Source organism: Fopius arisanus, unplaced genomic scaffold (genome assembly GCF_000806365.1).
Source record: "Fopius arisanus strain USDA-PBARC FA_bdor unplaced genomic scaffold, ASM80636v1 scaffold00047, whole genome shotgun sequence".
Taxonomy (NCBI): domain Eukaryota; kingdom Metazoa; phylum Arthropoda; class Insecta; order Hymenoptera; family Braconidae; genus Fopius; species Fopius arisanus.
Window position 1 is genome coordinate 846,217 of NW_011887786.1, and position 13,766 is coordinate 859,982.

Here is a 13,766-nt window from a genome sequence, read left to right on the forward strand (position 1 = left end):
AAATGGTAGATTATTTCTACAATCTGGCGTGCGGAATTTTCTGGAAGATTTGATTTTTTTCCCTCTTATCTATTTTCATTTGCAATAAACATCAACTACATTCAAACCTAAGGAATGATTAACCTGTTGTTAACATTTAGGATTCTCCACGTGAATTATTTAAACTTGGTAAAACATTTTTATTGATTGACTCGAAAAAAAAAATGATCTCAATTATCCTGATAAAATCCCTCGTCAGTTGCCAAAAAAAGAGGACGAAGAATATATTCTTAGTGGTGGCAAACGAGTTTTTTTTTACAATTCCCCAGATGAGATGTACACTTGAGCTGAATACGCAGAGTTTTCGGTATCGGATCGCGCGTGCCGGGAGAATCTCACGAAAAAAAGAAGGTAAAAACGCCGGAGGAAAATAAAAATGTAGAGTCAAGGATCTGGCGTGGCTACTGATTCAGGGGATCAGCGTCGTGAAATCGATTGAGATGCGCTCCTTCAGCTTCTCCAGCTCCTCCAGCTCCTTCATCGTGAGGATCGCATCCCTTTTGTATCCCACACCTGGGTGAGAATAGATTCGTCAGGGCTCAATATACCAACTCTCGCCATTTAGAAATAGTGATTATCACGAAACCACTCTTTTTATCATCATTACAGGATAATGCCTGCTACTGATAATGACTGCATGCGCTTCTGCATCCTACACAGTACTATAGGATTGACATGGGAAACCACAGGAAAAACCATGGCGGTACAGGCGGTTGCTTTATTATCAACCTCCCACTCATCGGTGCCTGTTAAAAAATTCCATTCAACGGGGAATCGCATCTAGCCACTGCGCTATCGACGTCGGTTTCCTTATTAATTTCATTTGAAATTTCATCTTTTTCTGCTAGCGTCGAGGTCAGTACCGTGAGTTTGTGGAAATGTGCTCCAGATGCCATACCAATTGACATTAAGAAAATCTCTTCACGTCAATATTCGTCGAGGAACTAACTAATTAATATAGCTAATATGTACAGGGTATATTCAAAGAAATAAATGAATTTAGCGTAGAAAATTTGTGGAAAATCAGTGGGCAAAAATGTGATGTTGTGTGGAGGGCTGGAGGGCTGGAGGGCTGGAGGGCGCGTTGTATAATACGTCGAGGCAGTCAAGTTTCGGCAGGCTATAATCAATTCTGATTGCAGTCGGTTGGATCGGAGCGCGATCCACTCTCCGATAACCGAGAAAAAAAGGTCGGATGCTACCCAACTACCGGGGGCCTCAGCAGATCTCCTCTTCGGCACAACGCAATGCACAGGCCAACCCAACAGCCAACTCCGTGGTAAGAGGGGAATTTTATAAGAAAGAAGAAAGCCCAACAGCGGTGGATTAGAAAAGGAGGAGAGAGAAGTGCGCGAGGTTACTTTGTGTCGGCGTGTCGGGGGAGTCCACTCTCAAAACCCTCTCACTCTTCCTCTTCACTGTTTTCGATAAAAACGCCTCACCGAGTTATTTATCGGTCGGTCCGCGATGCGACACACACAAACCATTCGGTGCAAACCTTCTCTATGTTCACCCATAAATAGAGATGGTTTTTCTATCACTCCTCAAACTATTGACTCAAGCTATTTCAACAATTCCTCCATTCATTTTTTCCCATTGTTATTTTTTTTTAAATATTATTCTACATCGCTTTGACTACCTTTTCGGCTTGCCTTCCTTAATCTATACACTATTGGAAAATTACACCGGAAGTTTCAAGGAAATACTTGACATTTTTCATCTAAAAATCTATGAATATCATCTATTGGAATATGGGTGCAAGTGAATGAATAATTTTCAAGAAGCCATTTAATATTTCGATAAACTATTCTTTATTGACGCGAGGAAGGCAAGTCTTTACTAGAGGAGAGTTGTCAAGAGATTGAGACAGACATAAAGGCAAAAATTGTAAATGAAAAAGAAGAGAAATAGTTAATACATTCCTTTTTCAAATTTCAACATATGTTTAGCATTAAACCGTTCTAGAAAGTGAAGAATTAAACGATTGTAATTAAAATGAATGCTTTCTTTAGCACTTTCCTACTTAATCAAAACACCATGGGAATTAACTTATCGAGGATCGTTCCTAATAAAAGATTGAGGCTCATGCAATTTTAAGTGTCAGAATTCCTTAGATAAAAACACATGAAAACAATTGCCTCAATCCATTAATCTTTCCCTCCTCAATTCTCAATAAGTTTCTTCTCCTGAAAATTACGCGACTAACTGCCATTAATATCGCGTATAATTGGAGTTGATGGTAAATATTCAATGGAGTACCAATTAATGAGGAACAAACAGAAATAGAGGGTAAACGAGGGAGAAAAATAACCGAAACTAAACGCAGATTGGCATTGGGAGTTGAGCGAAACGACGGAAGAATGCATCTCGTGTCCCTTAACTCACATCAGTCGCGCGTCCAACTGTGGTGCACCCTGAGGACCTTGATCCGCCGCTGTCGAGTTGCTCTGTCGTTTTGTTTCCTTTATTTCATCCTCATCGTTTTTACTTCTTTTTTTTTTCTTTCTTTTTTCATCCGTTCTCTGTCTCTTGCACGCTTCTTACCGATCCCTTACATCCGCGCGCGTCCGGCCCCATTAGTAGTCGGCTGGACCATCATTCAATAACGCTCTCGATGTGCACCGCTCTCGGACACTGCCTCTCCACCAGAAGACTTCTCTCGTACACTATACGGTACTTATACCGGGTGTCCCAGTCCGTCTCTCTCTCTCTCTCTTTCTCATTATTATTTACTCTAGTAGCCATTGTATTAACATACGCGATAGCCTCATGACTTTCTCCTTTATCATTTTTTCATAAAGAAACCATGACGAAAAATGGAGAATCATCCTCGGGTTCTTTATCATTTGTATTTCAACTTTTATTTGCATTGATAAAAATATAACGCTCTACAATGGCCGGAAAATCACATTTTACCGATTTTTATTATCTTCACTCAATTTGTGAGTTCGCAATTTGGTTAATTGGTATAATTGCCTGACAGTACAGGTAAGTAATGAATTCGTGGGAATTATTTTAATTCCATTAAAGATAATTGAAAGATTTGTTTACAAACTGGAAACAAACTCGCTGAGCAGGCGGATTTTCTTGATAAATTCATCAGTATGATTCAGGTTTTCAACATTAACAACTTTCTTTTCATTTTTTATCCCATAAAAAATGGCAGCTTTCATTATAGCAGCAGTATCATTAATTCTCGGATCATGAAGATTATTCCAGTACCAAGAAGTAATAATGATACTTGTTATATTAGGTCGCTTTATGACTTTTAAAAATGGTAATCGTAAAAAAGTTATTCTGAAAAATGGTATCAGAAAGAGGTGGATCGATATATGGTCGTAACAATTACCCGAGCTACGCATTTTTATGACTACCGAAAAAATGTACTTCGATTTTTGAAGTAATATCACTGCGATAAAGATGTGGCCCACGGGCTTCATGTTCAATTCACCTTTTATGCATGGAATTATGCTTGTAACCAGCTGAATGACGTATAAGCGTTTGAAATTCTTGTTATCATGAATAATTTTCTTACACCTTGAAGGATACTATTTACCCTTGTAAATTCCTCGTAAATTAAACCGCTGAAATTCACAGTTCAATCGATGAGTTATCCATTGGTGAAATAATTTTCTCTAAATTAAAATTTTTTATCGCAAATATTGAATGAATCGTAGAAAGAATATAAATTTGGTCATTGATTTAGTGGAATGAATATTGCCGCAGCATTGTGGATACTGTCAAGTAGACACTTCTCGTCTTGATGAATAAATCGGAGAATATAGTGTGTGTTCCGGCGAGGTTGTGGGGCTATCGGTGTCCTCTCAAGTTAACGAATGAGTGACGAGAGTACTTAGTGCGCCTCCAGGGCGGCAACAAGTGGCATTCGGCATGACGCCGTTCGTGCGCACTCAATCGCCCGTTCCCTTCTTTTATATTTATTTTTACTATTCACTCATCTTCAATAAATGCATAGATATTCCATGAGAACTATTCCATGAATCACTTAATTGCACACAACACCATTTTTTTTTATATTCCGGCCCTTTCTGCCCTGTTCTAGGTAATTGGCCCTATCTTACACTGTACCATTTTCACTCTCCTGTAAACCATAGGATTGACATGGGAAACCACAGGAAAAACCATGTTGGTACATGCTGTTTGCTCTATTAGCAACCTTCCGCTCATCGCGGCCTGTTGAAAAATTTAACTCAACAGGGAATCGAACTCACAACTTTCAGAACACTAGGCTCGCACCTAATTACTGAGCTACCGACGTCGGTGCACACAACACAATTAATGCATTTGTATTTAATGTCATTTCCGTCAGATGATTCTGCATGATGACCCTGAATACACTTCACTCATTATTACTGATTCTTTTTGAGTACTGAATTTTCCAACAAGAAATCGGATTTAATTAATTTAACAATAACTGGTGAGTGATGGGCTGTATGGGACGTAATGTGACATATCACTGATGGTGACATAACCGTCATCTGACATGTCACGAATTCTGGATGGCTGATGTAAACATTGAATGACATTTATGATCCATCGCGAGAGTAACCGAGGATGAAAAAATGAGTGTAAAGAGACGATGAGATACACAAGACTTGGCCCTCACTCAATGATTCACCAAAAGCAAACCACGAAAGGAGTGTAGAATAAACAAGAGAAAGAGGGGGTAGAGAGAGAGAAAAGAGGAGGAAATGAGTGGGTCTTTGGCGTGCCGGACTCGCGTGCCCCAGTGCAGCGCTCGGGAGACGTACACACGCGGCTCGTGGATAATTGATAGCGGAATGCTAATAACCCGGACGAGCTAGGAATTATAATAGGTTTCTTGCACAATCTCTCTCTTGTCCACTCCCTCCCTCCCTCTCTCTCTCTCTCTCTCTCTTCCTTCATCTTCCTCGGATATCGCTGATACCTACATCTGACAATCCCATTGACAAACCCTTTCGTGTATCCGAGTTTGACGTCCATCATGTTGAGAGGTCATTTATTAAGTGGGAATTTATCAAACACGGAGAAATTTCATTTTTATCACCGTCTCATGGGTTGTGTATTATTATGGGCATTCATCAGGTAAATATAGTCATTTCCGTGAGTGAGAAAACTTTTCCATTAATAATGGAAAAATAAACACTTCGCTTTACTCTGCATTCTCAAATTGATAATTTTTCTATTTTTAAAAGAATTTATATCGGAAATGTATCCTTGAAATGTCATTAATGAAATGTTGAAGGACTATACAAATTTTATTAATTCCTCGATTTATAAACTTCTTATAATTATACACCTTACGCGAAGAATAAGTATATATTCTTTTTGCGCAATGAATTCGAAAAAAATACACTATCACGAACATATAATAATATCTGACTCTATAGACAGTGAGGGGGTACTTTTCCGAACAAAGACTTCATCAAACTGACTGTTACTGGTGAGGCCCAGATCAAACTTCTCTCCCACTACCCTTAACCCTTGCCCTTTCTTGTCTTAACCTCTCTCTGGTCACTAGATATATTTTGGACAAAAGCCGCACCGAGAAAGAAATAAAAAAAATAAAAACACATTGAAAGAGTGAATCTTTTAGCGGGAGAAAAGGCCGAAATCCAACAATGCGGATTGAGCAACGAAATCGGGGAAAAACCGAAGCTGTAAGAACGCCACCTGCATAAAGATAAACCAACCTGTAGCAGGGGAATCCCTGTGGTACATGCAAGTCCATGGGCATTGCGGGATGGCCACCCCCGTGATGCGCCCCAGGAATACCATAATCAGCTCCAGCAGAGAGCGGTGGTTGCATGATACCAGCAGCAGCGGCAGCATGATGTCCAGCAATCATAGCACCCCAATGGAATCCCGGAGCAGAAGGCATCGCCGGCGGATGATCGAGCTCGAGGCCGCGTCCGGCGGCGGCACCACCACCACCGCCACCGGCGACCCCGCCGCTCCTATGCATCAACCACCCCTCCACAACGCTTATCTTATTATCCTCAGATTATCAAAAAGAAATTTTCAAAAATAAGAAAACCCCTAAACAAAAACTCCACAATCCACAGGCACAACTACAATTTGAAAAAAAAAAAACCAACTCACAGATTCTATTATTTTTCACTCAGCACCAGCACTTTTTAATTTATCCTCCCCACACCACAATTTAAATATTCACTTGTTTAATATCATATTAACCATTTGAAATTCAACGGTAATTGCGTTGCGTCAACATTTTAAAACGATATATTGTGAACCGAGTTCGCGGCAAAGAACCGAAACGAGTGCTAAGCTCGAACGTTGTGGCGAAAACGTAAACGTCGAGATGAGGACAAGTCCCAGGCTAGTGGGATGTGATGGTGGGGAAGCGTGATAGTTATCGAAAGGGTGGGGAAATGGTTTTGGTAGGTTGGACCCTCAGCTGGGATGCAGGTGCAGATGAAAAGGAAGAGGCTGACACGGCCATGAGAGTGCAGACGCGTTCTACACCAGTCGAATCCGCGGGGGGCGGAGTTACCACCGAGTGCTACTCATGGCCACGTGATCATTCCAAGAAAGAGGGAGAGGGAAAGGGGGAGGGACGCGCCCCAGGCACTCATCGACCGCCTCCTATTATATATATATTCACTCCTATGAGACGCCCTCCCAATGTACGAGGGAGGCTTCACCCTTCTCAACCATCACACCTTTCTACCCCTCACCTACCCCTTTATACCTTTTACATACCTCTTCACTGACTTTTAGGACACTTGTTGAATCCGAACGTCATTTTATTTATTGTTTACATACCAAGAAATTCTCTCGAAAGAATCAGTCCAATTGAATGCATTCATTGTTAAATTTAATATTCATTAAATCCTTCTATCAATATACGAAATCATTAATAATTCTTTATACTTATCTTTTTTCCTTTTTTATATCACTAAAAATGATCGTCACTGTCATTAATCATGAAAGCACAACCCAAGTTTTACGGCAGCTAAACTTTCAGTAACTATATAATCGAATTGTTCTATGAGCGTACAAGAGGTCGATTATAGCCTATAAGAGGACTTGAATGGCAATCATTTGCATTTATGTACTGTTTTATAGAGAATAAAAATCGGTAGGACCATTCATGGTTCATAATAACACACGCCCATCACAATCTCAAGTTTCGGTAAAGCCCCGGAATTGTTGCATGCATGCATAATATAAAATAATGGCGCATCAAATAACACAAGAAAAGACTAACGAATTACAGGAAGATGATCGCCCATGCGAATTAAAAACATAACTCGTAACTTCTAAGCATTTATACTGAATGTTGTACATCTGTTAATATTTCGGCACTTTCTGCCCTGTTCTGGTTAATTCGCCCTATCTCACCCTATGCATGCGGCTGTGGATCCTATACTGTACCGTATTCACTTCTCCTATAGAAAATAGGAGTAACATGGGAAACCACACGAAAAACCATGTCGGTACAGGGGGTCTCTCTATTAGCAACCTCTGGCTCTGGCTCTGGCCTGTTAAAAAATTCCATACAACGGGGAATCGAACTCACAATTTTCAGAACACTAGGCTCGCACCTAGCCACTGAGCTACTGACGTCGGTATGATATTTATAATTATTGTAGACTCTAGGCTATTATGGTACACCATAAATATTGGCAAATCGACAAGACCAATGGACGAAAGGGAACGGATATTTATAAATATTTTCAATAACCTTGTAGAAATAGAAACGTTGTGCATCAGCGGCGAGATGTGCAATACGTTCTCCACCTTCAGGAACAAATACGGATTTGGGATTTCAATCAGGTGCAGATCTGAAGTGCCTGACCGCAATCCTGTCAGGATAGGGTTCCAAATAATTCCATCATCTTCTGTTAATTTCCTTGATACTTACGCCGCAACTGATTTAATTACCGATTCTACCGAGTGAAGCATTGGTCCCAAAACTGAATAACTGAGAGTTGCATCAAAAAGCAGCCAAACAGCCCCCATACTTGACGCATACCCTCCACCAGCGTGAGAACTTATTCCGCAACAAAAACATGTTCTTCACGATGGAATTACAAAATTGCCGCAAAGATAGCTCGGTACCCTACATAATAATGACGAATTACGAAACTAAATAAATGAGATTTAATGAGAAAAAGTCGGCAGAAAATGTGCGATAGGGGCGACAAATGAAAGGGATAAAAAAAAGCCAAGACTTTTACTGCTCTAAATCAACTGGGGGGTGGGGGTCAAGGGTTTTAAAGTGAGCAATAAAAAATTTAATCAAAATGCCCTCACGTTGATTTATATTTTCTCTCTTTCTTCTTTCAACCCTTCTCCTCGAAGAAGTGGCATGTCAAAGCGCAGCTGGACGTACGGAGAGGGGTAAAAACAGACCTCGGGGAGTCATCAGGAGCGCCACAGACCATTTGCCTCGACTCCTGCTTCCTATAAAAATAATGTTCCTTCTCTTTTCCTCGAGGATCCTCCGTCTTCCCTCGTTTATTCCACCAAACTCTCTGCATCTGAGTCTCTCCTCCTCTCCGCCATTCCTCCAGACCAAAAGCGTTTCAAATAAATTACGAATTAGTGGCATTAAAACTTTTGCCATTAGATTGGAATTTTCGCACTATCGGTCAGGTAGCATCTTAACGTGACAAATTCACGAATCTAGTGCGAACTAGTTGGAAACTTGTGCATGCAATGTTTCGCTGCTTGGAGATTGAAAATTACTGAACTCTAAACTTGATGAACTTTTTCGTCCAATTGCAAATAAATGAGCCTGTGGTATGATTGCGAAAAAATGAGGCACTGAGTTAGCAAGAGAACTCTTACATTACTACTTTAATAAAATTGCATATACATTCCATAGCTAATTTTCCTGGGTCGTAATGAGTCCGACTGCAAAGGGATAACCCGCATTTTACCGATGGGCAATGAAGGGGAAAAAAAATAGAGGAAGAGAGGTGGACGTTGTGAGTGCGGTTAAGTGGATTTCTCGACGGAAAATAATTCGGTGTGGATCAAGGCACGGGACTACAGGTGTGAGTCGTAATAACATGGCAAGATTGACCCTTGAACCTGTGGATATACAGCGGACTCTCTCGACTTGAGAGAGTCAAGAGGAAAGAGAGAGAGAGAATGGGGATTGGTTGAATACCGCCAATCATGGGGCCTACCCTATGTATCAATCGAGCCGAGGAATCATTATCCTCGGGGCCTCAATTGTCGGCATTAGTGCATTGCGTCCCTCCTTTCCTCCAAGTCAAAGTACTTCGGCGTTAAGTACTTGCCATTTCTACATTGCCATATTCCCCCTTCGGCTTTTATTTCAGCTTTTATTTATATCTATATAAACCCTCGTCTGGGCTATCCATTTTTTCAGTAATTTTTCTTGTAAAAATTATATCGAGAATTATCATGTTCGACTTCTTTGACGTCACAAAAATGTCGAACGCTATAAAAACATAAATAAAAGGGGATGGTAGTCAAATTATCAATCATACCTTCCGCAATTTCCGCCGTCGTCAATAGATTTCTCAAAGGTCCATCTCACTTTGATCCTGTGGTTCAATTGGATTTATCAAACACCATGATAAATAAAAACACAATTAATTCCAAAAAAAAAAAAATTATTTTCCTTTATTTCCAGAAAATGCCGAAGTACAATGCGTATTCGATAGCCATACTTATCCAGTACATTTGTTAGTACAGAACTGTGTTAGATTGATGGATGAAACGTTACAAATACATCGAATGATGAGTGAAATTCATGAATTATAATTTTTGGAAACTCCTAAAAGTCGGATCGAATCCCCATGGGGCGTGCCTTGAGCAACTGCGCCTCCTCATTTATGATTGAGTCAATAAGATCTCAGATAGAATTTATAAAAAATCAGCTTCTCACCATCCTCAAAATGAAAATGAGATTATCTCCTATAATAGAAGCTACAATGGTGCTTTCGATCGATACATAGGCTGAGTTTAAAAAATTTTACAATGCAAATCTCTTCATCCTAAGGTAGATTATTCCCTAATAATCATATATAGGTGATATTTTTTTATTTTTCATTTTTTTTTTCATTCATTTTGTCACCCGTTTGAAAGAGAAAAATGCATGCAAAATATTATAGAGCATTAACCGTCAGCTGACGTTAAAATACATTTTAAAAAAGCTCATTACAAACGTTTCATTCAAATTAGAGTACATATATTATAATTAATCCAATATTATTGAACAATTATAATATGGATGAATAGTATGTTTATGTTCAGGTACTTTATACACATTATCATGATGTTAATGTAAGGCGGTAGAACGCCAAAACATCCTAGTTCTCAGTTTAATATTCCCCAAGTAAATGCAATGTATTTTGCATGATAATGTACTAAGGCTGTCTAGAATGTCAAATATTCTTTAAAATATGTTCCTCGTGTTCGGGCTGGGGAATCTATTTTTCAGGCACTGTTTATTCCATCAAGTTTCGCATCGACACGAATCATATGTAGACGTCAGTTTGAGAAGAGACCACTGCGTCCACATCATATTTCTTCTCCACCGATATTCAAAATAATAATGCAATATTATTTCAAATTGGTGTAACAACGAATGGACAGTCCCTCTTTATGCCAACGTCTACATATTCTCCATTTTTCATCTCACTGCTCTTCTTTTAGTTGTCTTATCACGGTATTAAGTTATTATCGTTTCATTTATATTCATGCATAAGTACTGGACTCTATCTTACGCTGGAAGCTGCTCTCTTTTTTCATACTGAAAGCTCTCCCCATCAAGTCTATTTCATGCTAATGACGCACGAACTTTATTTGATTACTCATATCTTCAAATAAAACATACTGCTTTTCCCATTTTGCAGTGCTCGTCTTCCCACTTTGTCTCGTAAATTTCTAAGAGATGTCCTCGAGTAAATAAAAAATATTGGAGGATCTCCACTGTACATTCTATTGATACAGGTGATAGCCAAAGGACAAATTCTCCTCACCTCTAATTCTCACAAGTTTTACTGAATAAGGAGATAAGTCGAAATGATTTCTTTCAGAGACGCGTTTGGAATTCAATGAAATTTTTAATTCTTTGGAAATAAATTGAATAACTTGAAAAAAATTAATACTTGATACTTCTTCAAATCACTTCGTCAAGTCTCAAAGGAATCTAGGACTTTATTTTTCTCGAGTCTTAATTGTGTCTCAGGCTTTGCAAGAAATTTTCCAGTTTTAAGTCCTGTACACCGGAAAATTGAAAATTTATTGAACGGAATATTTTTTATTGAATTTGTTCAATAGACAAAAGAAATATCTTATCCATCGTCACAAAACAAATGTTATTCTTGCAAAAAACTTATCTCCTTATCAAGCATTAATTTGACCTTTTCCTCAATTTCCATCCCCAAGGCACTTCAATACATTTGACATTTACAAAAAAAAATAACTGGGACAATAACTTGATTATGTCCATTGTCCAATGACTAGTCACATGAAAGAATCATAATATTATAAATATTATGGGATACTAAATATTGGACGTTTTTACTGGGCACTTGGTAGTGATTCTGAATAAAAAGTGATTTTTTAAATTGTTAAAGCAATACATCTTCGAGAGTACAACATTCTCCATCGTTTTCCCATATTTCTCTTGAAAGTTATATATATACATACAATTTTTCCATACCTATAGTATAAATAATGATATTAAAACACTCTCGCATAATATTTTTATTTCTTCTTCCAGTAAAAATCATTGATCTGATATTGAAAAATACTTTAAGACATCAGGGAACTCCTGATTTATCATACAGCATGCAACATAACGTAAAAACTCTGTAATTCTAACAAATAAAAATGGATAAAAAAAGGTGAGATAAATGGCCGTCAGGCGAACGTGAAGTTTACTCATATACTAGCCTTCACGAATTATTGGCACACTCCTATAGAAAATATATAAAAAGGCATTCTCAAATTTCAGCCGAAAAATCTATAAATTGATTCTCTGGTCGAATTTACGATTACTGGAAAATATGAGTACGAAAATAATTTTGATCATCCATGCATTATTTTTTTCTATGTACATTTATAAAATGTGAAAAATATTTATATTAATAATGAATATTAATATTCTCTTTTGAGATACACATAAACCCTGTTACGTTCAGTCTCGGGTTATTATAAAAGTTTAGTCTTTGCACGTGTGATTGTATAAAAATTCACGTAAACAGGACATATTCACTTACCTCATGTCTTCAAGTCGACAATTGAGAAAAAAAATAATTACTCGATACTCAACGTATCATTTCAAATACTACCTATCAAGACCTGATGTCGTTGATATTTTGGATTAACCGAAAATTATAGAATCTTCTCGATCCTTGAGCTCTCATTTAGATATTGCTCTTAGACTGGAGGTGGTCCTCGGACGTAACGAAGCTGGGGTGTCAGAGATAAATTCAGACTGTTTCCAGCCTCACAGCAGTGTGGCTCCAGAAGACAGGCAGCACAAAAAAGTGCTACGATCGCCAATTGAAAAGGCAAAGCTGCTCTGAGGATTCTCCAGACCCAACTCTTTGGCATGTTTGGATCATCTTCAGGATCATCTTCTGCCACTGCCTGTTTTGACTTGTCAAGGAAATCGCTGCTCGTTGACGCCAGTCTTTTCTTACGTTTACTGAAAATAATAAATCAATATTTCCATTATTTTCAAACGGAATATTGTATTTTACCTAATTATTCTATCGCAAATTATCGGTTGAAAAAGAATTATTGAATTCACGGCGAATAAAGAAAAAGTCGTAGACATTTTTATTCCTCAACAGAATAAAACGACACGGCTGAAAAAAAAATTCCGTCGAAAAGCCGTCGAAAAGCCGCGAAGACGCGTAAGAGAGTTTTTACAACTTTTTTTTTACGACGCAATACCAGGGTTGCTTTTGCGTGATCCCAACAACTAAACCTATTACCCCCGAGTCGACCGGCCAGTGATTAAACGAAACTATAAAAAAAGAAGGGGTGATGATACTCCTCGAAACAAAGTTAAATGAGGTGATTGAGATGGTGAAAATTGGGGAATAATTTCATCTAGAGAGAACGTGAGGTTTCACGTTGTCAGCGTAAAAAATATAATAATTAAAATGGAAAAAAAAACGTATGGTAAAGAAGGAGAAAATAAAAAATGGTAGATTAAGAACGTGAGAATTTACGAGTAAATATAGAATTGATGAGGTATGATATATATGTGAGGCCAACATGTGAGCCCAGGGAAATTCCTCAAAGTTATATTAAGGAGTGAGAGAATTTGTAGAAGGGTGTCATGCGCACCAAACGGGGGATAGAAGGTGCTTATGAAATCCTATAATTCATTTCCTTAGTGTTCTACTCTGTTCAAACGTACTTATTGTTCACACTCTGAGAAATTTTCCTTCTTCCTTCCACCCACTAACACCTTATATTCAAATGAAAGAGCAAGAGCTATAGAGCTCGTTATAGAGGCGACGTTATGAACTGACTTTTAACTCCCCATCTCTTACTTTCTTTTAGCTACACACTTAGGGGGCTAAATAGCCTCTCTCAACTCCTCATTTCAACGTTATGCAAATTGCCAGACGACCACTTCAAAAAATGACACTTTATTTATACTTATGAAAAAAAAGACTATTAAAAGACTATTAAAAAATTACAGATTAATAATCTGCGACTGAAGACGCATTTTCCGGCGCGTATTAATTTTATTT

The 13,766-nt window shown here is 38.4% G+C and overlaps 1 protein-coding gene across 2 annotated transcripts in view; it reads right to left on the reverse strand.

The window, feature by feature from the left end:
- Positions 1-9,639: 9,639 nt before the first annotated feature.
- The window catches only part of klar (klarsicht), a 62,561-nt gene continuing 58,434 nt past the window's right edge, over positions 9,640-13,766 (reverse strand). For both annotated transcript variants that reach the window (XM_011306401.1, XM_011306400.1), the window contains exon 20: positions 9,640-12,703. In XM_011306401.1, coding sequence (XP_011304703.1) covers positions 12,433-12,703 — 271 coding nt within the window. In that variant the 3' untranslated portion in view covers positions 9,640-12,432. The remainder of the gene's footprint in view (positions 12,704-13,766) is intronic.